This window comes from Polyodon spathula, chromosome 34, assembly GCF_017654505.1.
Source record: "Polyodon spathula isolate WHYD16114869_AA chromosome 34, ASM1765450v1, whole genome shotgun sequence".
Classification (NCBI taxonomy): domain Eukaryota; kingdom Metazoa; phylum Chordata; class Actinopteri; order Acipenseriformes; family Polyodontidae; genus Polyodon; species Polyodon spathula.
This window is the reverse complement of record NC_054567.1, coordinates 2,268,277-2,283,932: the sequence shown is the minus strand read 5'-3', so window position 1 is coordinate 2,283,932 and position 15,656 is coordinate 2,268,277. Positions and strand designations below refer to the sequence as shown.

The window sequence follows — 15,656 nt, the reverse complement described above, 5'->3', positions numbered from 1 at the left end:
CATCCTCTGCTGGTGGGGGAAGTGATACCAGCAGGTATTCATCCTCTGCTGTTGGAAAGGGACCCAGCAGGCATTCACCCTCTTCTGGTGGACAGGAACCCAGCAGGCATTCACCCTCTGCTGGTGGACAGGGACCAAACAGGCATTCACCCTCTGCTGGTGGAGGTGGCGGAGGCAGAGGCAACTCTTGCTGCTCTGCTTCTGGCGGTGGATGTGGTGGAGGCAGAGGCAGCTCCTGCTGCTCTGCTTCTGGCGATGGAGGTGGGAGCAGCGTGTAGTCTCCTGGCGGCGGAGGTGGGAGTGGCGTGTAGTCTACCCTTATTACAGGGGACTGGTGCGGCTCTCCCTCACTTGCAGGGGACTGGTGCGGCTCTCCCTCCTGCTCTGGAGACAGCGGTGGGACCTCTCCCTCTGGCGCTGGAGACGGCAGCAACAGCCCCTCTCCCTCTGGCTTAACCAGCATGCATTCTTCCTCTGCTGGTGGAGATGGGAGCTGCAAGTCGTCTCCCTTCAGCCCAATGAGGATGCAGGTAGGCGTCTCTCCTCCCACTTGGAATGCAACTAGCTGGGGCAGTCCCATATCGGCAGCCAGGTAGTTGAGGGCACTGGGTAGAAATGTTGTTCCTAGCGTTCCCCATCTCTGGCCCACAGCAGGTCAACAACCAATGGGAGGTCCTCCCTGCTCCACTCCAGGTCTGACACCCAGTCCAGCATCTCCTCAGAGGACTGGCAAAGGCTCTTTCTCCTCCCTCCTCGGCTCTAGTTCCTCCTTTTCATCCTGTAGTCGTCGCTGTCGCATTCCTCTCCCGCAACATATATGGCAACAGTATCCTGGGAGACAGCATGGTTTTAGGAAAGGGAGATTGTGTCTAACTAACGTGCTTGATTTTTCTGAGGATGCAACATCGATAATGGATAATTGCAAAGCATATGACATGGTTTATTTAGATTTCCAGTGGAGTACCACAGGGATCAGTATTAGGTCCTCTGCTATTCCTAATCTACTTTAATGATTTAGATTCTGGTATAGTAAGCAAACTTGTTAAATTTGCAGACGACACAAAAATAGTGTCAGAGTGTAGAGTGGCAAACACTTGCAGCAGCAAAGGTCATTCAAAATGATCTAGATAAGATTCATAACTGGGCAGACACATGGCAAATGACATTTAATAGAGAAAAGTGTAAGGTACTGTGCACAGGAAATAAAAATGCATTATAAATACCATATGGGAGATACTGAAATTGGAGAAGGAATCTGTGAAAAAGACCTAGGAGTTTTTGTTAACTCAGAAATGTCTTCATCTAGACAATGTGGGGAAGCTATAAAAAGGCCAACAAGTTGTGTTCAGTTTTGGTTACCTCACTACAAAAAGGATATTGCTGCTCTAGAAAGAGTGCAAAGAAGAGCGACCAGAATTATTCCAGGTTTAAAAGGCATCTCATATGCAGAGATGCTAAAAGAATTGAATCTGTTCAGTCTTGAACAAAGAAGACTACGCAGCGACCTGAATCAAGCATTCAAGGTATTCAGGTATTGATAATGTCGACCCAAGGGACTTTTTCAACCTGAAAAAAGAAACAAGGACCAGGGATCACAAATGGAGGTTAGACAAAGAGGCATTCAGAACAGAAAATAGGAAGCACTTTTTTTACACAGAGAATTGTGAGGGTCTGGAATCAACTCCCCAGTAATGTTGTTGAAGCTGACCCCGGGATCCTTCAAGATGCTGCTTGATGAGATTCTGGGATCAATAAGCTACTAACAACCAAACGAGCAAGATAGGCCGAATGGCCTCCTCATGTTTGTAAACGTTTTTATATTTTTATGTTCTTAACTAAATATTACACTTCTTAATAAGATTTAACATTTAGCTAAATATTTAACTAAATCTTAAATCTCTAAAAACAGATGTAACATTTACATAAATATTTAACTGGCCAGCTAAATCTGGAGTTTGTATGCAAATGAGCTCTGTCTGCTTTGTGCTTTCACATGATTTGATTGACTCTTGTAATGCTGAAATGTGCATATTTCCAGATTAGCTTTACAAGAGCCAATCAAATCGTGTGAAAGCACAAAATGGGCAGAGCTCATTTGCATAGAAACTCCAGATTTATAAATTATGTCTGAATGTACACATCATAAAAAAAATATGTATTTATTTTCACAACATTTAGAAATCTGGGAAAAAAATACAAGATTTAAGTTAAATCTGGGAAAAAATACAAGATTTAACTTAAATCTGCAAAAAAAAAAGGACATGTTAAAATATGAATGCTTTTTTTTTTTTTTTTTAAAACATGGCACCCCATGTGGGACTGGACTTCTGTGTGCCGTACTTTCATAAAAGCTTTTTTTGTTCAGTGGATTTCTAGCAGTTTATTAAAGATGTTATGCTGATGATGAGCCAATGAGCCTGGTTCTTACACACTATAATAGCGTGCAAACAGAATCAGCAGCATTTTCCATACACGTGGAATCCTTGTACTGAGCCATTAGTTTGCTCACGCAAAGGCAATTTCATGTGAGTAATCTGATGAAGGTGTTATGGAGTACCTGAGTACCCTGCTATATAAACTACAGTGGCCAGTGTTACAGTGTTTGTGGAATGCATGGAGACGATATGGTATAACTAAGCATGGATGCGCGACATTCAGTTTAACTGAACACATTGAAAGTATCTCAGCAGGTGCACTAGTCCTCTGGAAGTGGGATCACAAACCACCTGCATATTGTAACAATTATACTCCTTTCTTTACTCTTTCCAAATACTGAATGTGTTTCATTTTCTAAAGGTACTATCACCACATGCCCTCAATTACACTGTAAATGGAGTATGAGCAAAATGTTTATTCATATTTCACAAGCTCAAACCCCTTAAAACCTTCTTGACCCTCTGTTACAAATACGCTTCTGCTACTACTTGCAGCAATAGGAGGTTATTATACATGACACCTACAAGCTATGGCCCCCTAGCCCATCAGACTTGAGGCCCTTGGATTCATTTTTATATGCTCGCCTTATTGTACTTGATCAAATTACTTGACAAAATGAGGACAGCCATCCTAATGTTTCAGACATTACACCAGACATTCTTGAAATGTATGCCCTAACTGCAATCAGAGAATTACCATCTGCTAGATCAATTAGGGTCCTTAATTGGAACACGTTCTGTAATTATGATTTATGGCTTTGTCACATGGTGCATTGCTTCCAAGTCATCTTGTATTAATGAATACATACCTCTGCCTCTCAGCGGTATGAGAGTAATCCAGGATGAATACATACCTCTGCCTCTCAGCACATGTGAGAGTAATCCAGGATGAATACATATCTCTGCCTCTCAGCATGTGTGAGTAATCCAGGATGAATACATACCTCTGCCTCTCAGCGCATGTGAGAGTAATCCAGGATGAATGCATACCTCTGCCTCTCAGCGCATGTGAGAGTAATCCAGGATGAATACATACCTCTTCCTCTCAGAGCGTGTGAGAGTAATCAAGGATGAATACATACCTCTGCCTCTCAGCACATGTGAGAGTAATCCAGGATGAATACATACCTCTGCCTCTCAGCGCGTGTGAGAGTAATCCAGGATGAATACATACCTCTGCCTCTCAGCATGTGTGAGTAATCCAGGATGAATACATACCTCTGCCTCTCAGCGCGTGTGAGAGTAATCCAGGATGAATACATACCTCTGCCTCTCAGCATGTGTGAGTAATCCAGGATGAATACATACCTCTGCCTCTCAGCGCATGTGAGAGTAATCCAGGATGAATACATACCTCTGCCTCTCAGCAGTATTATCACTGTTATACAGTTTGACGATCTTCTGGCGCTTTGCAGACATTTAAAAGACTAGAAGTGTCTTGGATGAATTCACTTCCTGTGTTGTTCAGTTTCAGGAAATTATTCCATACCAGAAAGAAACTGGTAGATTTTATTATACTTTTTTTTTTAAATCAACACCTGTAACCTCTTAAAATAAGCAGCGCTTTTCTATTGTAGCATGTAAGAGTATTCCACGTGTCTCTCCCAGGGTTCTCTACAGTGCTGAAGGTGCTAAACGTGGACAGCAGTCGAGAGGAGCTGCTTGCGCTCATCCAGCAGCATGGCACACACTACATTGCTGAGGCCCTGTATGGCTCCGAGCTCACCTGCACCATATACTTTCCCAGCAAAAAGGTTCAGCAGCAGCTCTGGCTCCAGTACCAGAAAGGTAAGCACAGCCAGTGGCTGCAATGATGTTGACATCCATGCAGTATGGAATCTATTGCCATGAATGCAGACAAGCCTTTGCATAGTGGTTAAGGCACTTGTTTCTGGCGTGTGGTCGCTGGTTCGCAGCCAGCCCTCTGCCCTGGTACATGGGCAGTGTGTGGTCCAATCCTCTATGTTGCCATTGCTGGTCATGCTGTGATCACTTGCGGTTCTTTGGTTTCTTTAATTCACAGGTATTATAATGGAGTGCCAGTGGGGTATTCCAAACCCTACTTTCTCTAAGGGGTTTACTTGTGTATGCCTGGGAGAATATAAAAAACAAACTTATTAAAAAAACAAAAACAAATTGCATTAAGTACCCAATTATAGGCCAGCCTGTAGAGGCTGTTATCTAAAACACATGTCAGGGGTATGTGGGGTTAACTGATAATACCCATACAGTACAAGCTTGATGTTGGTAGGGAATAGTGCATAGTTTGCAAACTTCATGTGCCAGTGGTTTCTTTAGAGTAATTCATTCCAGAGGGGATATTGGGTACAGTATATACAGCTGTCTGAAATCCCAGGGCAATGCAGTAGGGTAGAATATTGTGCACCTCTCTCTGTGTGACCTGCTAAAATTGAGCACAAGTGCCAATATGATCAGTAGACTTATTCAAGCACTGGGTTATAAATCAGATGGGAGCACTTTAGTATTTTTTTTTTTTGCTAGTCTGAGTTCACATCTCCACTGTCTCCCTCCTGCAATACTTCTCGTCTTCTTTCCATCAAAAGCCACTCATTTTGATCACAGCACTAACATTGTTGCAGTGGGAATATGATCTGGATTTTTTTCAAACCACATCCTCAAGGTTTCTGAACTACAGACTAATCATTGAGCTCTCCAAACTCCTCTTACCCTCTGTCAGTCGTGTCCTCTGCTATTCCTAACATACATTAATGATTTAGGTTCTGGTGTGTAGTAAGCAAACTTGTTACATTTGCAGACGAGTACTGCATGCGCAGTATGCGCAGTACTGTTGCGTGTGCAGTTCTGTGTTGAGCTGTGTCCCTGTTTTAGGGGGCATCAATATAATTAGAATTCAGTTTAAGAAAGACAGGGACGATTTGTATTGTTTGGATGCACAAACTTTTTTTCAGGGGTGCTTTTTACAACAGATTTGTAGGGATAGTGCCTGGCTACAGGTTTAATTGGTTCAATCAAGGATTTAAAGGGTATTGTTGGAACAAATGCCTCGACTGGAATGACTTTTGGTGTCCACCGTGTCCAGAACAAACAATGTTCAGATATGTGTTGAAGTAATGCAGAAATGTCTGATCACACTGTATTAATTTGTCATAACACTATAATGTATCCTTACACTATACAAAACACTGTGACCAGCTCCCTCTCAGCACAGCAAACACACCTATTGACTACCTGAAAGGTAAAGCAGGTTTGAAATGAACACAACTTTCTGTAGTCTCACATTTATTGCACTCAAAAGGTATCAAACAATCCACACAAGTCAGGGTGTAAAGATGTTCTTTAACACAAAACACAAACGGTTGAGAATGCACACATTTGGTGATATGAAAACTAGACGTGTTGGAAAACATGGAACGAGAATTGATTAGCAGCTTGCTACACGTGTGGACTGGCTGAGCTATGCTGATGTTCATTTCTGAAAAGAGACTAATATTGCAGTAGCAGACTGTTTGGTTCAAATTGCATGTACTGCTAACAATTGATATAGCCCTTGTGCCTACAAGCTTCTTGCCCAGTATTGACTGCAAGCTATAAAAGCGCTGTGGACCAGAAGGGGTCAGGCTCTAAGACTTTTGGAATGGAAAGCATAAAGGGGCTGAAGGCTGCCAGGGACTGCTGTTGGACCCAAAGGTTCTCGGGGAGAATAAGAGATAATGCCACTGGACTCAAAGGGTCCTAAGCAATACAGAGAAATAGGAAGGAAGATAACAAAAACCAGATGTATGGACCCTTTGGGGCACCAGGGGTCTGAAGAGGAATGCACAGAGTTCAGAGGTCACCATAATAGACTATACACACACACTAAATTAAATACTTATAGTATATGGTAACAGAACAATGTGTTGTACCTTTGCTATTGGTTAAGTGTCAGAGAAAGAGGAGGTGGACCATCTATACAGAGGGGTATTTAAAGTCATGCAAAAATTGTAAGAACGAGTAATCTGTTTGTCCTGTACCTGGGACCAGACTCCCTGCATATTTCAATATGATTGAAGAATCTAATTAGTCACCATCCTTTTTTACATCAACATGTATAAATGCATAGGGAACGTTACTGCAGTAATTACATGACTAGTTCATTTTAAAACGGTCACCAGCTGACTACGCTGATGTGTGTGGTGTTTTATTTATTTATTTATTAACATATGAACATAAAGGGGTGGCCACTTTTTTTTTTTGGACATACACTTAACACCAATATTTTGCTTTCTGCACTAAAATATAGTAGCAGTGTTTCCTGAATTTGAAGCATATCGTTTCCTATATGAATGGAAACAGAAGAGAGATGTTGAATATATTGCAAAACGACATTCTGGGGTTTTAGCCCTAGTCTGTGCATGACTGTCTTCTTGGGTGATAAGTATACACTTTTACACAGTGGTCCCAGCAATCCAACACCAACAGCTGGCCTTTAGGAGTTATGGCAAGACCAACAGGACACGTTAGCCCTTCTTGGATCAAGGCATTGAAACTCCCTTCTTTGGGAAAGTGCAAAATCTCTTTCCGACCGCTGTCTGCGACCAGTAGATCTCCTCTGGAATCCACACACATTCCAGCAATGCAGCGGAAGTCCTCATTTTCTGAAAAGAAATGGCTCAGTTGTTTGCCCAGTTGTCCGTCGGTACCCACAGACCCAATGGAAAAGCCTCCTTCCAGCTGATGCTCGTTGTGTCTGTTCTCTATGTTTAATCCCAGACCCTGAGTGAAATACACAGTCCCGCTGCTGTCACAGGTAACAAACTTGGGGCGGACAGCTGAACACAGCCTGCTATAGTTCACAACCCCCACACAGCGATCCACCGCAAGACACCACAGTTTGCCCCCTTCCACATCCGTGACCACAAACTGTCCTGAAGGCATTGCTGCAATGCCCCACGGTTTAATCAGCTGGTTCTTGTGGCATGCTACACAGTGGCCGTCAGGTGTGTACACCTTCACTGAATTGTCATAGTTATCTGTGACGCCTATCAGACCCTGACTGTTAACGGCTATAGACAGTGGTATCAAATTTGGAAGATCTGCCCCAAGAAAACTGAGAACAAAATTGTCAATGCTACTAGGGCTTCGTCGGATTTCTTTTTGGAAGCCCTTCCGATTGAAAATCTGAATTCTGTAGTTTCCACGATCGGCCACGAGCACCTCCCCTTGCATTGTAACACACAAGCTAACAGGGAGATTAAACATGCCAGGCAGATTGCCCTTGCAGCCCATTTTCTTAATGAACTGGCACTGCTGTGATCCAGAAGCCCCTGACTCCGCAGCCTTTGGTTTGAAGCTTGGCGACGCTGTCAAAGAGCAAGTTTTTTCAGCCACCATGTCAACATCTCGACACAAATTGAACGAAGATTGTGCCTGTTCCTGGTAATCCTCTTCCGTGTTCACAGTGACCTGGTTTGTTCTGACCTGCCCCACACCCAGAGGCTCCAGGTGTTCAGCTTGGACCAGTTCAGGCTCCTGCAGCTTCAGAAGCACAGGAAGGTTGCACTTCAAATCCAGCTCCTCCTCGTCAATGGCCTCTTCCAGCAGGGCAATATCTGCCTGCTTTATTTTCATGGTGAGATAGTCACATCTCGACACCAGCTGGACTTCCGCCAGGTTTAAAAGATAGGTCTGTTCCTCGAGAACCTGGTTGTTCAGTTTTTCAATTTCTGACAAGGAACCGTAAAAAGCCTTGCGAGACTTTGTCAGCTCGTCCTGTAATCCAAGCTCAGCTTTAGCATAGTCCTGTTGCACGGATTTGTACTTTAACCGCAGGTTTCTGAAAACTCCATCTAGAGCAGACTTCTTCTTCTGTATATCCTGCATCATCTGCCGCAAAGCAGATAGTTTCTCCCCCACGTCTCTCCTGCGCTGCTCGGCCGCAGCATGGATGGCAAGCACAGGGTGGCCTTGCTGCTCGTGTCCCTCAGCTTTGCAGGCATCACACAGCACCAACCTGCACACCTGGCAGTACTGCTTTGGTAGTCTGTTCCTGCACACTCTGCACATCAAACATGTTGTTGCACTGGAGCTTGCACACTCAATGATTTTAAGAACAGTAAAATTATCAGCAAGCTGGGAGATGTTACTCATCCTGGACACTTTGCTACAAAAGGGGCAGCGCACTCCGTTGATGGTGCTTGCAAGCAGCTTCTCCAGGCACTGCCTGCACACAGTATGCCCACACTGCAGGAGTTTGGGCCGTAACTGGTCCTGGTTGAAAGTCTCCATGCAGATTGAGCATTCCAGGACCTCCCTGATGATATCTGGGTCAAGGACTGCTCCAGTGGCCATGGTTGTACAGCACAACTCCCTGAAAGATTAAAAAAAAAAAAAAAAAACAGTTAGGAAAATGATGATTCCCTCCATTTCAAACTGTATCAAATGGTTTTAAACACTCCCTGAGTCTGAACCTTACTGTTTCAGTCTCAGTTTGAATTAATGAAGCCATTTAAAAATGAACAAATCACCCTAAACCACGTGCGTCGCGTGTTCTAGGTGATGTTATTAGATATATTTCAAGTGTAAAGCACAATCAGTGAGTGCCACGTTTTATCAAAACGTTCACTGTTGTTACAAACATTAAATCAAGGAGAGAAAATAAGACTGCACAACCAGCAAGAATATTATCAAACCATATTTTAAACAAACAAGCTCGGTCGTGACGGCTGACAAGCCGATTATTTTCATCTGTGGATAAAGCACGCTTATTTCTGCCATTTTATTTCTTTTTTAGTTGTCCACCAAACTGTGTGCATACCGTGCAAAACAGACCTAGCAGGGAGATACCAACACTGATACTGCGTCACTGCCACAGACAGGCCTCCCTTCGCACATCCGGCTCTGCTGGGAAAACAGATACTTTCTCATATCAAACGCTGTTATTTATTTTTGCAAACTAATAATGCGGCTTTCGTGTTTAATGATAGTCGGCAATGTTTTCTGAGATTCTTACCAGGGCTCCACTTCAATGTCAAATTCGCTCAGCAGACACTTCTCGCGTCTCTGTTCTGAAAGGAAATACTGCAACTGCAGCCGTGACGTCCGGGATCCTAAAACCCGCCTTTCCCGTGGTGTTATTGGCTTTTCCGGTCGCTGAGACCTGTTCTTGAAGCTCATTGGTAGTTTATTTTATATCAATCAAACTGGATCAATCGGTTGTCACGTGTGTACAAAGATGTGTTCATGGGATTTGCAGTTTCAGGATACGTGTATGCTGTGATTTGAAGGCGAGAAAAACTTGGAATTTCTTGCACGTTTATTTATAACATATTGACATTGACATATCAAATGTTTAAAAGAAAAAAAGAAAAAACATACATACATTGATAATAATTTAAAATTGAACTGTGAGGGTTTGGTGCATTCACTGAACTTGGGTATGGCCCATACACACACACACACACACACACACACACACACACACACACACACACATACACACACACACACACACACACACACACACACACACACACACACACACACACACACACACACACACACACACACACACACACACACACACACACACACACACACACACACACACACACACACACACACACACACATACACACACACACACACACACACACACACACACACACACACACACACACACACACACACACACACACACACACACACACACACACACACACACACACACACACACACACATACACACACACACATACACACACACACACACACACACACACACACACATATACACACACACACACACACACACACACACACACACATACACACACACACACACACACACACACATATATCGGGAGACTGATTAATGTGCACCACAAACAACATTTTGCTGTGGTGCAAAATACGCCAAAGTAAGTAAATGAAGAAGAAGAAGAAATAATGTGCATAGTACCTTGTTAAATTATTGGCTGCGATATTACAGTCTTTGTATTTTTTCAGGTTTGTTTAATCATTTGTCTCAGTTATAATTTATATAGATTTAGGGTTCATTTTTCAGCTCTGGCATAGTCCTTGGCCTTAATTCCACTGGTATCCTTCCTCACAAAAAAAGCCAACCTAATAAGGTTGATATTTGTAGAAATGAGCAGTTCTGGTTTGGCCACAAGAGGTCTCTGTAGCCTAAAAAATATGCTAGTTGAGCAATATGGAATTATTACAGGATGATACAGTAAACAGTGTAGAACAGGTTAATATGCAGTCTTGCATACTGAAAGCTGTTTAGCTACCAAATTCATAACGATACTATGAGTTTGATTAGGAATGTTTCGGCAGTGAATATGTGGTGCAAGAAGCCATGACTGGTAGCACTCCCAATGGTGCCATTTTCAGATACCAATATAAGTGTTACCCAACAGTAACATTCATATTGTACTTCAGTATTTGACAGTAATTACAAATTTAGTGCATAAATTGCATGCCTGTTCAGAATGTAGAAAGTTTTCAGATGCCCCTTTTAAAAATAAAGAACACAAAATAAATAACAAATTAAAAAAATACCACACGTTTTAACTTAGCTTTATTTATTTATTTTTTGTTTGTTTTTTGTAACCAGAGGACAATTATACACAATAATGCAAAAGCTCATTTCCTGATCGTAACCCATCAGAAATGACGAGCTATTTCTGCTTTATAGAGTTTGACTTATCAAGCTGGCTTCACGGCTGTCCTGATGAAGTAGGTGTTTCCTATTCTGTCACTGTGAGACCTTATATGTCCCTAACCCTAACCCTAAATCCTGCAATATAAAACTGATAAGATCACTGTGTGGGGATGTAAAAGAAACTGAAGCTTGTCATATTCAGCATGTGATTGTATGCACACTCCATTCATTGCTGGGTTCTTAATTCAAGCAGCAAATTCTGTCATTTAAAATTAATGTTATTTTCTTTTTCTTTTATTGATTCAAAGTGTAATTAATAATTTAGATCAGATTAATCACTGTCCAAAATGTTCTCGAGGAAGGGGGATACACCAAAAGACTGCGTTATCAAGCAACCATGCTGATGAGGGTACATACTGCGTTACCAAGCAACCATGCTGATGAGAGTAGAGACTGATGACAGTAGAGACGGCGTTACCATGCAACCATGCTGATGAGAGTAGAGACTGCGTTACCAAGCAACCATGCTGATGAGAGTAGAGACGGCTTTAAAAAGCAACCATGCTGATGAGGGTACATACTGCATTACCAAGCAACCATGCTGATGAGGGTAGAGGCTGCGTTACCAAGCAACCATGCTGATGAGAGTAGAGACTGTGTTACCAAGCAACCATGCTGATGAGAGTAGAGACGGCGTTACTAAGCAACCATGCTGATGAGGGTACATACTGCATTACCAAGCAACCATGCTGATGAGGGTAGAGACTGCGTTACCAAGTAACCATGCTAATGAGAGTAGACTGCGTTACCAAACAACCATGCTGATGAGGGTACATACTGCATTACCAAGCAACCGTGCTGATGAGTGTAGAGACTGCGTTACCAAGCAACCATGCTGATGAGAGTAGAGACTGCGTTACCAAGCAACCATGCTGATGAGGGTACATAGTGCATTACCAAGCAACCATGCTGATGAGAGTAGAGACTGATGAGAGTAGAGACGGCGTTACCAAGCAACCATGCTGATGAGAGTAGAGACTGCATTGCCAAGCAACCATTCTGGTGAGGATACATACTGCATTACCAAGCAACCATGCTGATGAGGGTACATACTGCATTACCAAGCAACCATGCTGATGAGAGTAGAGACTGTGTTACCAAGCCATGGTGCTGATGAGGGTAACTGTATCTTTAAATTGCTCTTCCCTTCTTTAAACTGTGGGTCATTCAGGTTAACTAAAACCATCACATATCTCCGGATCACTGTCCTGGTGAGTGTAGAATTAGTCTGAAATGTCTACCTCCATTAATATACATTATTGATGTATACAGTGGCTTGCGAAAGTATTGACTCCCCTTGGCATTTTTCCTATTTTGTTGCCTTACAACCTGGAATTAAAATTGATTTTTATTGAAAAAAATAACTTGTTTAAAAAAATTAATAATGGAAAAGCGGTGCATGCATATGTATTCACCCCCTTTGCTATTAAGCCTCTAAATAAGATCTGGTGCAACTAGTTACCTTCAGAAGTCACATAATTAGTTAAATAAAGTCCACCTGTGTGCAATGTAAGTGTCACATGATCTGTCACATGATCTCAGTATATATACACCTGTTCTGAAAGGCCCCAGAGTCTGCAACACCACTAAGCAAGGGGCACCACCAAGCAAGCGGCACCATGAAGACCAAGGAGCTCTCCAAACAGGTCAGGGACAAAGTTGTGGAGAAATACCGATCAGGGTTGTGTTATAAAAAAATATCCGAAACTTTGAACATCCCATTAAAGCCATTATTAAAAAATTGAAAGAATATGGCACCACAACAAACTTGGCAAGAGAGGGCCGCCCACCAAAACTCACGGACCAGGCAAGGAGGGCATTAATCTGAGAGGCAACAAAGAGACCAAAGATAACCCTGAAGGAGCTGCAAAGCTCCACAGCGGAGATTGGAGTATCTGTCCATAGGACCACTTTAAGCCGTACACTCCACAGAGCTGGGCTTTATGGAAGAGTGGCCAGAAAAAAGCCATTGCTTAAAGAAAAAAAATAAGCAAACACGTTTGGTGTTCACCAAAAGGCATGTGGGAGACTCCCCAAACATATGGAAGAAGGTACTCTGTTCAGATGAGACTAAAATTGAGCTTTTTGGCCATCAAGGAAAACGCTATGTCTGGCGCAAACCCAACACCTCTCATCACCCCGAGAACACCATCCCCACAGTGAAGCATGGTGGTGGCAGCATCATGCTGTGGGGATGTTTTTCATCAGCAGGGACTGGGAAATTGATCAGAATTGAAGGAGTGATGGATGGCGCTAAATACAGGGAAATTCTTGAGGGAAACCTGTTTCAGTCTTCCAGAGATTTGAGACTGCGACGGAGGTTCACCTTCCAGCAGGACAATGACCCTAAGCATATTGCTAAAGCAACACTTGAGTGGTTTAAGGGGAAACATTTAAATATCTTGGAATGGCCTAGTCAAAGCCCAGACCTCAATCCAATTGAGAATCTGTGGTATGACTTAAAGATTGCTCTACACCAGCGGAACCCATCCAACTTGAAGGAGCTGGAGCAGTTTTGCCTTGAAGAATGGGCAAAAATCCCAGTGGCTAGATGTGCCAAGCTTATAGATACATACCCCAAGAGACTTGCAGCTGTAATTGCTGCAAAAGGTGGCTCTACAAAGTATTGACTTTGGGGGGAGTGAATACTTATGCACTCTCAAGTTTTCTGTTTTTTTGTCTTATCTCTTGTTTGTTCACAATAAAAAATATTTTGCATCTTCAAAGTGGTAGGCATGTTGTGTAAATCAAATGATACAAACACCCAAAAAATCTATTTTAATTCCAGGTTGTAAGGCAACAAAATAGGAAAAATGCCAAGGGGGGTCACTACTTTCGCAAGCCACTGTAACAGCAAAATTCCTGCCTGTTGGTTTCTAAATATCTTGGTATCCCTTTTTGCAATAGTAGTTAATGGACACTATACAGATTCCTCTGCATCTGTGGGACTGCATGTATTTGCTTACAATTATGTTTTCAGTGGGATACCAAGATCTTTGGTGAACAAGCAAGAGATCTGACTCTGAGAAGGTTTATTTATTTATGTGCTGGATTTAGCCAACTGTATAACATTTGTGAAAAGATTCTCGATGTTCGTTTATCTGGAAGTGAGTGTGTAATTTGAGTTGTAGGCACTAGATGGCAATAGTAGTTCATAGTTGGCCAGTGTATTTCATATATGTAATTTAAGTATTTTATAAGTCCTAAAAAACATTCTTGATCTACTGTAACACCTGAGGAAAACAAAGGGCGTGACTCCTAAAGCTATACTACATGGACACTGGATTCAGAGCATTCTCTCTACTGTAACGTTCAGGTTAAGATGGGTAGATTTTCAGTTCAAAAGAAGATAACAGTCATTGATCTGGAAATCTTTTCAACGTGAGAGGAATATTAAAGGAGAAGGATTTATCTAAATCTGGCGCATGTGGAATTGCAATTCCCTATTTGCACATTGTGTAGTAAAGGCAATCAAACTTGTTGCACAGTTAGCACTTTTCTTAATATTTTTTATAAAGAGCTTGCATCAGTATCTTCATAACTCCGCCTCAATTCTAGATTGGGACATGCAATGGAAAATCTACCAGGACTGGTTTATAAAATACAGACAGTATTGGGTCTCTCACAGGCACAGACTGACAACAGGACTGGCTATGGAACGTGAAACAAGCAAAGTGATTGGTCGAGCAAGGTTCCAGCTGTCCATATATTGGTTGTATACAGACAGTTGGAGCCTTGTCACATATTAGCAAAAACAAATTCTAAAAGTAGTAAATAGACATGCCAATTTGGATGAAGAACAATTAAATGAACTGGAAGATAGCAAAACAAAATGACCCTAAAATACTAAGGGATATTTATGGAAAAGTAAGACATGCCCAAGGAGAAGAATATAACATTTCAAGCTACATTATTCTCCAAGCTAGAATAAATCACTTCTAAATGAAAACATAGTTGGGGAATCTGTCAATATACACACTCACCCCGCCTTCATCACTTAAGTAATGTCTTTTTATCGGTTTGTAAACTCTGCAGAAAAACTCAAAAAGATACTTCTGCACATTATCTACCCCTCTTTGACACAGACCTTGAAAAAGTAGTGAAATCTGAGACGCCATTGAATTATTTTTTTCAAATCCACTGTTTGACTTGGATTATAAATGCAATAAGGCCCTTCAGAGTGTCCGTATACATCGAATATACACTTCTCGGGGCTGGAGGCACTCGGCTTCGCCTCGTGGAGCACAATGCCCCGAGGCGTTCTTAAATTTGATATATCATTTTAAAACATGATACACTAGGTCAGGGGTACTCAAACTATGGTTCCCAGGGATGTCTGAAGGAGGTCGCAGAAGATTAGGAAGAAAACATTTTTTTTTTATTTTTTTTTAATTAATATGTGTTTTTTCTTTTTTTCTTTTTTTTTATGTATTACCTTTATATACATCAACTTAAAAAAATAGCACGCCCTACTTATAGCACTATTAATCAGTACGTTCTACTTTCTTCTTCTTCCTTCATATCTGTGGGTC

The 15,656-nt window shown here is 42.0% G+C and overlaps 2 protein-coding genes across 7 annotated transcripts in view; one reads left to right on the top strand and one right to left on the bottom strand.

Moving 5' to 3' along the window:
• LOC121303624 (astrotactin-2-like) overlaps window positions 1-15,656 on the top strand; it is a 728,767-nt gene that overhangs the window by 446,315 nt on the left and 266,796 nt on the right. For both annotated transcript variants that reach the window (XM_041234419.1, XM_041234420.1), the window contains one exon: window positions 4,044-4,223. In XM_041234419.1, coding sequence (XP_041090353.1) covers window positions 4,044-4,223 — 180 coding nt within the window. The remainder of the gene's footprint in view (window positions 1-4,043; window positions 4,224-15,656) is intronic.
• On the bottom strand, window positions 6,386-9,493 carry LOC121303625 (E3 ubiquitin-protein ligase TRIM32-like). 5 transcript variants are annotated; one of them, XM_041234423.1, is made up of 3 exons: window positions 9,409-9,493; window positions 9,214-9,299; window positions 6,386-8,766 (listed from the first exon to the last, which is right to left on the bottom strand). In XM_041234423.1, the coding sequence occupies exon 3, from the start codon at window positions 8,745-8,747 to the stop codon at window positions 6,801-6,803; it is 1,947 nt and encodes a 648-aa protein (XP_041090357.1). In that variant the 5' UTR covers window positions 8,748-8,766; window positions 9,214-9,299; window positions 9,409-9,493; the 3' UTR covers window positions 6,386-6,800. The 5 variants fall into 5 exon arrangements, with proteins under 5 accessions (XP_041090357.1, XP_041090360.1, XP_041090355.1 ...); XM_041234426.1 differs by having other exon boundaries at window positions 9,228-9,299; window positions 9,409-9,487; XM_041234421.1 differs by having other exon boundaries at window positions 9,214-9,296; window positions 9,409-9,480.

What these genes read in the sequence shown, in the direction of transcription:
- LOC121303625 (XM_041234423.1), bottom strand. Translation starts at nt 8,747, where the DNA reads ATGGCCACTGGAGCAGTCCTTGACCCAGATATCATCAGGGAGGTCCTG.